Below are 16,164 nucleotides of genomic sequence, written 5' to 3' on the forward strand. Positions count from 1 at the left end.
GGCACTAAAGAAGGAAAAGCAGTATCAAATAAATATTTATACTGTTTATGCATCATTATTGAATGTTAATAGTCGCAGGCAGTCGGTGTTTGATCTAATCCATTTATATTTTTATTAATTTATTCAAGACCTATGTTGATGGACTTACATTTAATTGGACAGGGTAAAGTGCCATTCCAATTAAAAAAGAGCTGCACAAGACTATGCAACTTGCCATAACATGTGAAGCATTAAAAAATTAGCATTAGATTAGGTATCATAATATAATAATCAAAGCCATAAACCCATGACCGCCTAATTTCATGGAAATCAAGATTTTAAAATTGTAAGTTAATCCCTCTATGGTTTGAATTTAAGTTCCATGGTGATATTGGTGTGCTTCTGATTTCGGGTAGCATCAGCAACTAAAATATGAGAAAAGCAACGGTTGAAGATAGGAACAAGAGAAGAGCTCTTTCCAGTGTCCCATGTCTTTGGTGTATTTCGTTGGCATTCTTATCTCATGCTGGGTTGTGAACTGAAAACTTGGACTTGTGGGTTGAAACACTCAAGTTAGCACAAATTATAGCTACTTAATCTCATCAATAATCACAACAACAAAAAACGATTGCAACATAAAAACCATCTGATGTACATCAACTCCAGAATTAAATTTTCTGCAGAATGAAAATCGTAACAAAATTACATAATTTTCACACAACAAACATCGCTGCAACATGTAATATTATATTGTGATAAAGGACTGTATTTGCTACTATATAACTTTCAACTTCTGATCAACTAAAACATTTTAAGGACTTCTTTGCAAAATTAATAAGTTGGGGAACCTGTTATCACCGGTCAAATTCACGACTCATTCATGTATCACATTTTCAACTACCTCAACTTAGGCGTAGTATTTGCCCTCAAAAGCATCTTTCCGGTGAAATTCTTATTCACTACTCTTATCATATTTCCTTGTCCAGAATCAGAGTCAACGCCAAGGTTTCTTTCAATCTAGATCTTCTTTCTGCAGATGGCCGAGGCTTTGCTAGGAATTGTGATTGAAAACTTGGGATCTTTTGTCCAAGATGAACTTGCAACATTTTTGGGTGTTGACCAACAGATTCAGAAGCTTTCCAGCTATCTCACTGCAATTCGCGCTGTCCTCGAAGATGCTGAGAAAAAGCAAATCACAAGTAAAGCTGTGAAGGATTGGCTTCAGAAACTGACAGATGCAGTATATGTGTTGGACGATATCTTGGATGAATGTTCAATACACTCAAAAAGTTCATGCTTATCCCGTCTCCACCCTAAGGACATTCTCTTTCATCGTGATGTTGGCAAGAGGATGAAAGACATCACCCAAAGATTTCATGACATTCATGAAGAAAAGAGCATGTTTCAATTAAGTACTGGTGTCACTGACAAGCAAGCAGAGGATGATGATGAATGGCGCCAAACTAGCTCTGTCATTACTGAACCCATTATCTATGGTAGAGACCAAGACAGAGAGAAAATTGTGGAGTTTCTTTTGCGGCATGCAAGCAACAGCCAAGACCTCTCCATCTATACCATAGTTGGTATGGGTGGACTTGGGAAAACCACACTTGCCAAACAGGTCTTCAATGATGACCGGGTAAGCAAACATTTTGACTTGGAAATCTGGGTTTGTGTTTCTAATGATTTCAATACAAAAATAATACTGCAATCCATCATAGAATGTGTCACTGGACAAAATCCCAATCTCAATACTTTAGAAGCAATGCAAAAAAAGGTTCAAGAAGTGTTGCAGAGCAAGAGGTATTTACTTGTTCTTGATGATGTGTGGAATGAAGACCAAAGGAAATGGAAGGAGTTGAAGGGGGTGTTACAGTGTGCAATGGGAACAATTTTGGTCACCACTCGACTTGAGCAAGTTGCATCCATCATGGAAGTGTGTCCTGTTCATCGTTTGATAGAATTATCTGATGATGACAGTTGGTCATTGTTCAAACATCATGCATTTGGACATGACAGAGAAGAGAGTGAAGAGCTTGTTGCAATTGGCAAATATATAGTGAGGAAATGCGTTGGTTCACCTCTTGCAATCAAAACACTGGGAAGCCTCTTGCGTGGTGAAAGTGAAGTACAACAATGGCAGAACATAAAGGAAAGTGAGATTTGGGATATAAAAGAGGAAAATTCTCTCACAAGAGGGGAAAATTTTATCTTGCGTGCTTTGAAACTAAGCTACGTTAATTTAGACTTATCATTAAGGAGATGTTTTTCCTTTTGTGCAATTTTTCCTAAAGGTTCTGAAATTGTCAAGGAAGAACTAATTCATCTTTGGATGGCTAATGGATTTATTAAATCTGAAGGGAATTTAGAAGTGGAGAATGTTGGCAATAAGGTGTGGAAAAGATTATACGGCAGATCATTTTTTCAGGAAGAAAAGACCGATAAGTTAGGAATCATTACAAGTTTCAAGATACATGATCTATTTCATGATCTTGCACAGTCCGTTGTGGGTGAAGAATGTGTGATTTATGAGCACGAAAGGTTGAGTGATTTGTCAAACAAAGTTCACCATTTACACTTGTTAAAATGTAATGAGTATGAGTCAGTCAATAAAGCATCCTTAAATAAAGTTGAATCCTTGCGAACTTTTCTTCTTGATGATTCGAATAAGTTCAATAGAATTGTTTGTCTGTCGCCATTAAACAACAGTCTTCGAGCATTAAAGATATCTTCTCGTCAATTGTTACCTCTCATTGATTTAACACAGTTGAGGTACTTGTATCTGCGTCGGAGTTATGTCACTTGCTTGCCTAGTTCTATTTGTAGGTTACAAAAATTGCAAATATTAAAACTAGAAGATTGTCGCAACCTTAGTAGTTTGCCCAAAAACTTGACACGCATGCAGGATCTAAGGCATCTCGTGATTAATAGATGTTACTCAATAATAGCAACGCCTCCTAATATTGGCAAGCTAAGCCATCTAAGAACATTGAACACTTTCATAGTGGGTTCAAAGCCAGGGTATGGGTTGGCAGAGTTACATGATTTAAAACTAGGAGGCAAGCTGCATATCAGAGGCCTTGAGAATGTCTCAAGTGAATGGGATGCTAAAGAAGCAAATTTGATTAGTAAGAGGGAGCTGAATCGCTTATACTTGTCATGGGGTCCTGGTCCCAGTTCAGAAGGTGGTAATGTTAATGCTGAGCAAGTACTGGAAGCCCTTGAACCTGCCTCAACTCTAAAGAGTTTGAGAATGAATGGATACAAGGGAATACAGTTACCAAATTGGCTGAGAAATCCTTCAGTTATGAAAGACTTGGTGGACGTTATGCTCTACGATTGCAAGAACTGTGAGGAGCTTCCTCCACTTGGTAAACTACCAAATTTAAAAAGGCTGTACTTATCTGGAATGAAAGATGTTAAACACATAGATGGTGAGTCATATGGTGGCGCGGAGGAGAAGGCTTTTCCATCTTTGGAGACGTTGACTGTGGTGAAATTACCAAACTTGGAGAGGATATTGAGAGATGAAAGAGTGGAGATGCTCCCTCGTCTTTCCCAACTAAACATTGATGGCGTTCCCAACCTTAAATTGCGACCCCTTCCATCTGTTGAGCACCTTGATGCTTCGCATATTGAGGACGATGCTTCTTTCATGGAAGGGGTTGTTGGGAATGTGCCTTGTCTCAAGCATCTCAGCTTTAAATACTTTAGCAAACTCAAGGTGCTACCAGACCAACTTGGCAGGATTGGTGCACTGGAGACACTATTCATTGAACATTGTGATGGACTGGAGTCTTTTCCGGAACATGTGTTACAAGGTCTAACTTGTCTTCGAGTTCTATATATTGCCTACTGTGAGAAATTAAAATGGTTGTCTGAAGGTGTGGTACATTTAACTTGTCTTGAGGGTTTGGTTGTCGGGCGCTGTCCAGAGCTAGTGGCTCTACCAAACAATATGAACCAACTAACTGCCCTTCAAATTGTGTCAATTTCCGATACATTACCAGAAGGCTTACAACATATCCCCTCCCTGCAAAGTTTGAATACATATGGTTGTAGTTCATTGCCAGAGTGGCTGGGAGACATGACTTCTCTTAAGGAATTAACGTTAGTGAGATGCATGGAGTTGAGGTCACTACCAAGTAGCATTCAACGCCTCACCAACTTGGCTGAATTATATATTGAGGAATGTCCTGAGCTGGAGAAGCGGTGCAAGAGGGAAACAGGGGAAGATTGGCAATACATAGCTCACATTCCACAAGTGACAGTGGTCAGCTCCTCAATCAGAGAACTCACATATTGCGGTAAATTCATGAGCCTTTAATTTGTCTCCTAAACATGCAGAGTGAGTATGATTTATCTTTAAATATTGCATGCAGACAGAATCCGATCCTTCTGGATGCTATGCAACACAACTGGAATGCACTCTGCTATAGACTTTTGGCGAGATAATCCTCCACAACATGAACTTGACAGAATTATTGAAGAGTAAGTTACGTCCAATATTTCCAACCAGTTTATTTTAAATAATATATTTTATTAAAAGGTTAATGATCTAATTTCAAATTTAATCGAGGTATTTATGTCATTATATTTTTATTTTACTTTTTATATAATCAAACTAAAAAAAATTTAAAAAAAATCAAAATGGAAATAATAAAATTCTGAAAGAACTAAAATAAAATTAACTACAAATAAAAAAAATTAAAACTAAAACAATCTTATTTTATAAAGACTGAATATTATTTGAATTAAATTTATAAAAATTAAATATTTAAATACACTAAATACATTAATACATATTAAAAAAATAACAATATCAAATGTGTTAGTGACCAGCAAAAACAAATTATAAAAATTAAGCACACATTAATAATAAAGACACTTTTACAAATCTACAAAACTAAAAAACATAGCAAATAAGTGAAGAAAAATTAAAAGTAGACATAGCAAATTGAACTACAGCACGAGTATGGATAAAAGAAATAATAATAATAAAAAAAAACATATCAACATTTTTTTGTATCACATCAATATTTTTTTAGAGATTATATTTAACAAAAAAAAAACTTTTTTTATTATTTCATGTTCATGTACTGTCATTCAATTATCATGTTTTATATTTTATTTTTCTATTCGAAACATATCATTCAAAAAAAAGTATATTAACACAACTACAACTTGCATTACTGTAGATTCTAGTTCTTTATAAAAATGCAGATTTCAAATTTTCTTTCTATCATTAATGTGATTGACCAAGAAGTGTTACGGTTTATTATTTTTTGGTTGGTTTCAGTTACTTTCACTCTCTATCGACATGACTGATAGTGGTAATTTTTTACTTTCAGTGATCTGTGAATTCTATGTATCATATCTATTCCTAGCAGATTGTAACTTGCCATGGAGGTATGAGGGTATGTTAGAATCTCCATAAATGCCAAATGGACGCAATTGGCTACTTTTACATGTCGTTATTATGATAGTTTCAACTTCCAAGTATGTAACTGGTTAGAAGAAAAAAAAAACCTTCAAGTATGTAAAAGCATAATTACATTCGTATATCTTTTTAAGATGAGATAGCTGAATGTCCAAAATTGACCCACCTTCCCTTTTATCTATTTGTAAATTAAGAATGGTACAACTCTCTTCTTTTAGTCCAAAAATTTGAACTTACCTGGACATCCATATCTATCCTACGGTTAGGGGTTCTACTTACTTGATAGATATAATAGTGTGTTTTGAATGGGAAATCGAAATAAAATAATTTATTTATTTAAAGAATTTTAAATTTTTTTTAGATAAAATATATTGTTTGGATAGAGAATTTATAAAGAATTTGAAATTCAAGCATTTGTGAAATTTTTTAAAATAATAAAATTTTAAATTTTCTTAAAAAAGTAAGAATTTGAAATTTCTCATATTTATTTTTCTTATTTCACTTAGATATTTTATCTTATCTCTTCATTCTTTTAATTATTGAATATTCAAAAATATTTTTAAAATTATTAAATATTATCTAATATTATTTTTTTAAATTATTAAATATTTTAAAACTGGATAATATTTATTTTTATAAATTTAATTTAAAAATCTCAACATATGAATATATTTTTAAAATTAATTTTATCATGGTGGAATCAAATTATCATATCCAAACTAAAAATTTAAAATTTTAAAGATTTGAAGTTGATTTATCAAAACAAAATATTTTAAGAATGATAAAAAATTAAAATCAAAGTAATTCTGTGAAACCCCCTTCTTTTCCTTTCTTTCCCCGAAACTCTCACTCACTGTCATTTCCTTTTCTCTCCTTTCCTTGCGGCTGATTTCTTCTCCTTTGTGGTGGCCGTGGTGAGCATAGTTGTTGAGTAGGTGTTGAGAAGCTTGTGGACGCACGGATTTCTTCTTCCTTCTCCGTTCACCATATTTTTCAAGCTTCTTTTTCATTGTCTTCTACTTCCTGGAAGCTCGAATTTTCGCACCGAGGTAAGGGAAGTTAGGATTCGTGCCGGTTGTGTGAGATGAGTTTAGTAACTCATGGATGGTTTGATGATTGGATGATTTTGGCTGAGATTGAAGAAATTGGGGTTTTCGGGGTTAGGTAAAAATTTGGGGTTTTTCATTGATTTGAGGTTGCATGCTGGAAAGAGGTGTTTTTATTGATGCTTGATGAAAATGTGAGCTTTTGGATGGTTTGCATGTGGATTTTCTGGTTGTTTTTGCAGGTTTTGAAGAAGTTTTTGAAAGTTTGAGGGTTGCTGCTGGGTACACGCCGGGCGCAGTTCTTCGCGCCGGGCACGTGACCACCAGAGGGCTCCATTGGACAAGCCCGCCGGGCGTAGTGGTGTATGCGCCAGGCGAGCTTGATGTGACACCCTTACTACCCCAAAACATATATTGTAATAATGAAAACTTACAAATAAATTTTTCAATTTCAGTAAAAGGGTTCACATGAGAAACTTCAAAATTGTTCTTCAATAACCACAATAATAAAAATTTAGAAAATGAAACACAAGAGTTTACAAATTGTTTTCAAAATAATATTTACAATTCCAAATCCATATAAAAATCTATATCCTAAAAATTCTCTGCCCCGATGTCACAATATCAGAGCGTAACCACAATTTAACTATTGACATTCTAGATGCCACTCGTAGCCGGATCATCCTCACCTAAAACATCCACAATTTATATGATGAGAAAAGAAAATATCTATATGTAAAGCACATACAAATACATCACAATGTAATCTCATCATAACTCATTACTTAATAAAATATTTACAAGCATTTCTATATATCATAACTCTATCAATCATGCATCATTTTCACTTCATAATTCACAATCACACCCATTAATCTCAAATCTTGCAATTAACATTATCATTTTCACATTCATAATTCACATAATCTTACAATTAACACTATGTCAAGGTCACGCCACAACTGACATAAGTGATACGGGTTAATTGCCTTACTCATCCCACACCATGCCAGGGTCACGCCCTCCCTGTAGCATCACTTACCCAGGGGTCGTGCCATCCCTGGTCATTAACATGAGGAACCACAATCACGTCACAATCCACACAATCTTTTACCATTAACCCTATGTCAGGGCTGCCATATTTGACATAAGTGATACGTGTTAACTGTCTTACTCATCCCACACCATGCCAAGGTCACGCCCTCCCTGTAGCATCACTTACCCAGGGGTCGTGCCATCCCTAGTCATTAATGTGAGGAACCACAATTATAATCATATTCACATTCGTCACATCTCATCTTATAACTCAATAACATATCACATACACACAATAGATAAGTCCAACAAAATAAAGGTAAGCAATTAACATCTAGATCATCAATTCTTATCAAGTAATATAACAATAACATTCATAAATTAATATAATACTCAACCGAATCACCAATTTAATACAATATTAAATCAAATAGTAAAACTCTCAATTTTCCAAAACCTAACTCAGACACTTTTCTATAATTTCGTTCTCTCTCCCAAATCATCATTTTCACAAATTAAATACATATTTCTAATCCTCAACACATACAGAATCTAATGGGATCATCAATTTCTCAAACAGAAATAATCCAATTTTTCACAACCTAACTTACAGGCACTTTTCTATAATTTCGTTCTCTCTCCCAAATCATCATTCTTGCATATTAAATATATATTCATAATCCTAAATTCATACAGAATCACATAAGACCAATAATTCTCCAAATAGAAATAATTATAAAATTACTCATAATCTTAAGGGACTCTTCCTCTACCCAATTCCTTCATGTAACTCTACATACAAATAATCCCTTTTTCCCCCGTACCTAGATATATAGAAGCTGAACCTACACAAGATCTGGTTGATCTCCCTCGCTGGGTTCCCCTCGGTCTGAAGTAGAAAGTAGAGGGAAAGAAGAGAGAGCAAAAGAAAAGAAATCAGAAAATGAGAGGTGTGCTTTTTGGGAGTGGCAGAGCGCTCTATTTATAGGCATCAGGCTTCGCCGAAACGACCCGTTCCAAATCCAGAACGGCCCGTTCTGGACCCTTAAATCACGACTAAAAATCACATCCAGAACGACCCGTTCTCAAACCAGAACGACCCGTTCTGGGGTGCATTTAATACTCACAACGGTCATATTTTTGAACGGTCCATTCTCAACTCTGGAACGACCCATTCTCAATTTGGGAACGCCTCGTTCCAATTTGAGAACGTCCCATTCTCATCCAAAATTTGTAGACAATTTTTGTATTTTGGAACGGCCTGTTCCAGTTTGGAAACAGCCCGTTCTGGGATACAAAATCACTCTCATTTTAGTCGTTTGGAACGACCCGTTCCGATTTGGGAACGGCCCGTTCTGAGCTACTAAACTACCCCTATTGGGCCTTTGGGCCCTCAAACAATCTGTGAAAATTGGGCTGTTACAATTCTCCCCTCCTTTATGAAATTTCGTCCCCAAAATTTTTGCAATGGTAGACTCCTCACATCTTGCTTTCTAATTCCTATGCAACCTCACTACCTTATAGATGTACAACTCTATCAATTTCACTAAGGAATGTCTATTATCAACAAGGGTAAGACAAGTAAACTTGGCGAGTCTATCCACTATAACCCAAAGAGAATCAATCTCTTAAGCGTCTTAGACAAACCTACAACTAAGGTCTATCCACTCACCATCTCACTTCCAAAATGGGATGTCTAAGTGCTACAAAAATTCCTAAAGACTTCTAGCATACTAAACACGAGTATACAAATTTCTCTACTCCTCTCTTTATCTTAGGCCACCATGTTTCCGCTGCACCACTCTAATACATCCTCCTATAGTCCCGATACATCGCAGTAGCTCCTAAATGAATGTTAAGAGTACTCTTATGTCCTTCCTCTACGATCATCTTCCTTAATTCAGGATTACTAAGCACCTAAGTTTTGTTCTTGTACCTCAAAAAAAGGTCGATTTCTACTCAGAAATGGTTATCTATACTTCTACCAATCTTCTCCACTTGGTTCCCTAAGAAAGGATATGACTCCTAGGCTTCTCTAATCTCATCCATTAATTCACTAGTCACTTTCAACATAATCAATTCAATTCTCCTATGGATAATCTCATACACCAAGCATAAGTCTCTAAATTCTTCAATCAAATCCAAACCTTAAATCATCAAAAATGATATATCAGAGGTCATCATAATCAAGGCATATGCCACAATATTGGTTTTACTTCTAAGATCATCTCTAAAGATCAAGCACCTAAGCATAAGTTCACTAGGTATATATATCAGATATCTAATTTCACCACTCCATCTACACCCAAGTCAAACTCTTATCCATCACCTTATCCTATAGCCTCATATCTTGTCACCAAAATGAATCAACTAATTATGCTTCTCCAATTTCCTTCAACAATCTATTCGTTACTCAAGTCATACTTAGTCTCACACTACTAAGGGTAACCTTATAAGTCAAACTTAAATCTCTAATTGAGCCAAAAAGATTCATCTCTTTAATCATAAGGGAGGATAGATGTAGAGGTTTCCTACTCAAAACATTGATCACCATAATGTCTTTACTTAGATAACAACTAAGTTTTAAATATTAGTCCTCCAGAAATTTAAACTATCTCTTTTGTCTCATAATTTAACCCTTTCAGTCAATAGATAATTAAGGCTCTAATGATCAATAAATACCTCAAGCTTAGAATCATATAGGCAGTGTCTCTAAATATTACAACCGCTAACTTAAAATCATAGGTAAGGTAATTCCTCTAATGAGTTTTCAATTTCCTAGAATCACAAGCTCCTACCTTTCCTTCTTGCATCAACACTTCACCCAAACTTATCTTAGAAACATCAACCTATACCACAAAAGGCTTACTAAGATCGGCCAATGTCACACTAGTGCACTAGTCGATCTTTCCTTAAGAATTTGGGAACTACTCTCACACTTACTATCTCACACAAAAACAACACTCTTCTTAGTCAATCTATTCAAAGGTAATGTTATCTTAGAAAGTTACTCAATAAATATCCAACAACAATGAGCTAATCTAAGAAAACTCTTAACCTCACTAACTGACTTAAGTATCTCTCACTTAAGCACAACTTCTATCTTAGGTAGATCTACGTTATACCTCTGCTAGAAATTACAGAACCTAGAAAACTCGTCTTATACAATCAAGAATCATACTTAGATAACTTAGCCTAAAGCTGTCTTGGATAAATCCTCACTCTCAACTCCAATTTGATGATATCACACCTTGAGGTCAACCTTACTAAACACAAAAACATCCACTAATTTCTCCATATACAAATCATATTAGAATACCTATTTCAAATATTCAATATATATCATTCCTAAGCATGTACGAATCAATCACCATTTACTCCATATAGCATGTACATGAACCAACTTTACCACATAACATCATACAACCTTAAAAAACCTCTCAATCTACATGACATCTCAGAATCATGACAAAAATCAATTTTTATCCTTGCATTGCCTAACGATTCAAAAATATCATGACACCATACATATCCCTTCAACAACGATCAAAGAAAATGATACCTAGAGAGTTATACTCATCCAAATGGTCTCAAACCTATCTCAAAAGAAAGATAAGAGAATAAGCTAGAACTCCTATGAAGACATAAGATTCTAAAAGATCATCTTCTTAGCTAAAAATTTCAAAAACCGCAGCAGATATATTCAGCGCTTACAGATAGACCTTTGATCACCAAAGTAGCTATAACTAGAGTTCCAGACCTCCGTTTTACCTGATTCCAGTTCTATTGGAAAGATAACGTCCAAGGCTACAACTTTTGTGAAGACCATAAAATCTAAATCTATCATTTTTGTACTCATACTGGCACAACAAAACTACAGTGAAAATATCCTCTACACCAAACAGCAATAGTATATCAGTATATCTAAGGCCACAAAAATACCTCAACCCTTCCAAACTCACACCTCAACTTCATATTCAAGCTTTCTACTACAATCCTAAACCAAAACAACTCACATATTCCGCACAAAAGACTTATATCTGAAGTAAAATCCTCATGTAACCTAACCCCTAACTAGGTTAATATGCAAGCATCAAAACTTAAGGAAATCACCAAAACTTTGACATTTCATCAAGAACGCTCAAAGCTCTAATGCTCAACACATAACCTCTTGGATTCAATCACTACAACTATGGCTTTCGGAAACTCCACCAATCGAAAACTCTTAATACACTCGACAAATGAATGTCTTATCCACATCCAAGGTTCTAACAGTTCTAGTTGGCTAGCACAAGGCTTCGTCCACTACTACTGGCACATATGCTCGCAACACGAGCGATACCACTCAACCACTACTTCTTATGTAAGAAAGAAGTATCAAAACAAATAAGCAATCATGAATAGCATCAACTAAGCTATATCATGTCTTTTAGCCAAACTATGAGAAAACAATATAAGTGCAAGCACAACACTAACAACGCAAGGGAAACATCATCATCATTATCATTATCTCTATCATAAAACAAAACATTGTTAGAGTACACACAAGTAAATAAACAACAAACATAGTCGTTCATCATTAGCACATCAATCAGTTCCATAATTCTTTTCATCATTCATCTACCAAACAAGTAGAGTAGACTCATAACTCACGGTTGATTGGATCGACCTGCTCTGATACCACTAAATGTGACACCCTTACTACCCCAACACACATATAAATAAATCTTGTAAATAAACTAAAGAATAAAATATTCAACGTTGGTAAAAGAGTTCACATAAAACCTTCATAAATAACCAAAATAATCAAAAATGAAATTTAGAAAGTAAAACTTGAGAGTTTACAAATTATTTTCAAAATAGAAGGTATAACTCTAAATACATATAAAAAATTATCCTATAATTCTCTGCCCCAATGTCACAATATCAGAGCACACCCACAACTCAATGGTTGACATTCTAGATGCCACCCAAAGCTGGATCTTCCTCACCTAAAACATCCACAAATTGTACGGTGAGAAAAGAAAATATATATATGAAAAGCACACAAGGAAAAACACAACATAATCATAACTCATACAAGTACTTCTATATATCATAATTTGTCAATCATTCATCTTCACATCTCAATTCACAATTACACCAATCCATCACAATCCACACAAATCTTACAATTAACATTATGCCAAGGCCACGCCACATCTGACACAAGTGATACGGGTTAATTGCCTCACTCATCCCACACCATGCCAGGGGCACGCTCGTCCTTATAGCATCACTTACTCAAGGTTCGTCTCATCCCTGGTCATTAGTGTGAAGAACCACAATCACATTACAATCCACACAATCTCTTGCAATTAACCCTATGCTAGGGCTGCCATATTTGACATAAGTGATGCGTGTTAATTGTCTCACTCATCCCACACCATGTCAGGGACACGCTCGTCCTTGAAGTATCACTACTCAAGGTTCGTCTCATCCCTGGTCATTAGTGTGAGGAACCACAATCACAATCATAATCATACACACACAACATCTCATCTCATATCTCAATTCTATATTACATACACAATTCCATATCACATACACAATAGATAAGTCCAACAAAATAAGGGTTTACACACCCCTCAAGCAATTCACATCTAGATCATCGATTCTTATCAAGTAATATAAGAATAACATTCATAAATTAATATAATAATCAATGAAATTACCAAATATAATCTTAACATAAATGGTAAAACCCCCAATTATTCCAAAACCTAACTCACAGACACTTTTCTACAATTTCGTTCTCTCTCCCAAATCATCATTCTTACAAATTATATATATATATATATATATATATATATATATATATATATATATATATCTAATCCTCAACACATACCGAATCTAATGGGATCATTAATTCCTCAAACAGAAATAATCCAATTTTTCCAAAACCTAACTTACAGGCACTTTTCTATAATTTCATTCTCTCTCCCAGAGCATCATTTTTGCAAATAAATCATATATTATTCATAGTCCTAAATATATACAGAATCACATAAGACCAATCATTCTCCAAACAGAAATAATTATAAAATTACTCATAATCCTAAGGGACTCTACCTCTACCCAATTCCCTCATGTAACTCTACATATAAATAATTCCCTTTTCCCCCGTACCTGGATAAACAACAGTTGAAACTAAAATAAAGATCTTTTGGTTTCCTCCTCTAAGTGCCCCTCGATCTTCAGAGAGTGTAGAAGGGAAAGAAGAGAATGTAGAAGAAAGAAGTCAGAACTAAAAAAAATATGATTTTGGGAGTGCTAGAGCACTCAAATTTATAGGCATCAGGATTTGCGGAAGGCCCGTTTCAAATCCGGAATGGCCCGTTCTGAAATCTCACGTCATGTGTAAAATTCACATCTAGAACGACCCACTCTCAAACCAGACCGGCCCGTTCTGGGGTTTGCATTAAAAGCTCTCAACGGTCATACTTTGGAACGGCCCGTTCTGAAACCAGAACGGCCCGTTCTCAATAAGGTTCAAAGGCCATTTCTAAAATCCGGAACGGCCCGTTCCCAACTAAGAATCATAGGCAAATTTAATGGTTTGGAACGGCCCGTTCTAGGCTACCAAAAGTAGGTCTGTTTAGTAAATTGGAATGGCCCGTTCCGAGCTACTAAACCACCTTAATTGGGCTTTTGGCCCAGTGAAAATTGGGCTGTTACAGCAATCATGAAATACCTTATCACTAAAAGTTAATTACAAAAGTTATTCTAGCAATATATGCATATAAATTATGTTGATTGTGTTTGTCATTCTTTTCCTTGAAGTTGAAAGCCCAACCTAGCTATTTTTTAAATTATATTGTATTGTTCATAATTTAATGCTCAAATAACAATATGATAGATAATAATCATGTATGATAATATACCTAACAAGTGCATCTCTATAAGTCTAAGGATCAAGTTTTCACTGCTTCCACAAACTAGCTTTGTTATCTAACATGACTCCAACATCTTGGTACTTAGGAGATCCAATATATTTAATAATATGACATCTTAAATGATTCATACTTGAAATATCTTTACATGTATACAATTTTTTACAACCATTGCAATTTGTATATATCCACCCAATCAACTAGACTAATCTTTTCCTAATAATTAATTTCATACATTAAAAGTATTAAGCTTACTTTTCTTAGTCTTTTTAGTATCTTTGTCTTGGTCATTGGTAACACTACTCTTTGCTTTTATTATCAATAGTAGTAATAAAAGGATTAATAACAACAAAAGGTTGTCTCTTTGTATTAGTTGGAGTCTCAATGTATCCAAATCATCTTCCATACTATCAAAATACAATTAACATTCATGATTGGAATATACAAAATTAAACAAGTTTACTCATTCTATTTACGATTCCCACAATGGATTATAAAGTAACAATGAACCAATATACTTAGTTCAATTCACAAGCAATAACAAGTCAAAATTCAATTCATAATTCTTAGTCCACACAACAAAAGCCTTAAAAAATAAAATAGCATATTTGGTATTTGGTAAGAGTTGGAACTAGAGGCACCAATAATAGACAATAAAACAACAAATGATAAATGAAATGAGACAAGAAAAATGTCATAACAAAAAAAAAAGACTTATTAGTTAGGTAAATATATTTGAAGAGTTGAGCAAAAAAAAATTATATCATAAAGAAAAAGGTTTCTTAGATAGTGAAGTGGTACCCCGTAATTCCATGGCCTGAGTGATAATCGTGTCATTATAGTCACTCTATGAGCACATGCTTGAGCATGACTACATTTTTGTCTTTTTCAACAAATAGAACAAAGATGGTGACTCGTGGGATCAAGCCATCAAGGAGACAATGAGATTATGGGAGCAGTGAAAATCTCACAATGATTTACCCTAACTCTAAATTTGTAAGCTCAAGCAAATACAAAAAATTGAAAAAAATTTATTGTAATATTATCATATTTTACCCTACATGAATGAGAATTTTGAATTACAAGTACCAATCACCAAAAATCACAATTCAATCAGTATAAGTGTTCCATAAAGCATGTTAAACATTCTAAAATGCACATTTGACACATATTAATTGCGTGCTCATGTAATCTTCTCATACAGTTACCAATGTATTCCCTTAGGGTTATCACATGAACCCATGGACAATCCAAGATACATAATTTCATACCAAATCACAAAATTAACAATATAAACAACTATACGATATCAATTAATTAGAACATTAAAGAACAATAGTGAAGACAAATTAAAGACATATAATTAAGAAACCCTAGCATACAACAAAAAGGGATTGAGAGTTGATCACACTACTCAACACACTCATGTCCAGAGTGAGACTACTCACTTCTCTCTTACCTTGATGAGTGTCAGAAGATGGACGTGGTTCTCCAAAGGTGATCTCCCACTATTTTTGATTCTCCAAAACCATCAAAGAGTAAGCCTACATGAAAAGAGTAAAATAAAAAAATTGATCAGGAATCCCTTTTAAAAACTAACTCCCTCTTAATCCAATAGTTAAAAACAATTAACTCTAGTTAAATCCTTCTCTCAATTATTTAATAGACATATACATATATATGTACCTATTCACATAAAATAATTAAATAATTATTAAAATCAATCAAA

The 16,164-nt window shown here is 34.5% G+C and overlaps 1 protein-coding gene across 2 annotated transcripts; it reads left to right on the forward strand.

Annotated features, from left to right (window-relative positions):
• Positions 1-834: 834 nt before the first annotated feature.
• On the forward strand, positions 835-5,784 carry LOC109800455 (disease resistance protein RGA2). Of its 2 annotated transcripts, none has more exons than XR_003804298.2 (3): positions 835-4,286; positions 4,366-4,470; positions 5,331-5,784. XR_003804298.2 is itself a non-coding variant. In XM_020361235.3 (3 exons), the coding sequence occupies exons 1-3, from the start codon at positions 1,016-1,018 to the stop codon at positions 5,338-5,340; spliced, it is 3,390 nt and encodes a 1,129-aa protein (XP_020216824.3). In that variant the 5' UTR covers positions 836-1,015; the 3' UTR covers positions 5,341-5,783. The 2 variants fall into 2 exon arrangements, 1 of the variants encoding a protein (XP_020216824.3); XM_020361235.3 differs by having other exon boundaries at positions 836-4,286; positions 4,362-4,470; positions 5,331-5,783.
• The last annotated feature ends 10,380 nt before the right edge of the window (positions 5,785-16,164 follow it).

The sequence above is a fragment of the Cajanus cajan genome, chromosome 11 (assembly GCF_000230855.2).
Source record: "Cajanus cajan strain Asha chromosome 11, NIPB_CcT2T_4, whole genome shotgun sequence".
NCBI lineage: Eukaryota > Viridiplantae > Streptophyta > Magnoliopsida > Fabales > Fabaceae > Cajanus > Cajanus cajan.

Excerpts from the sequence above, each read along its gene's own strand:
- LOC109800455 (XM_020361235.3), top strand. The coding sequence starts at position 1,016 with ATGGCCGAGGCTTTGCTAGGAATTGTGATTGAAAACTTGGGATCTTTT. Across the intron at positions 4,287-4,361 it reads CAGAGAACTCACATATTGCG|ACAGAATCCGATCCTTCTGG; the intron begins GTAAATTCATGA and ends TATTGCATGCAG.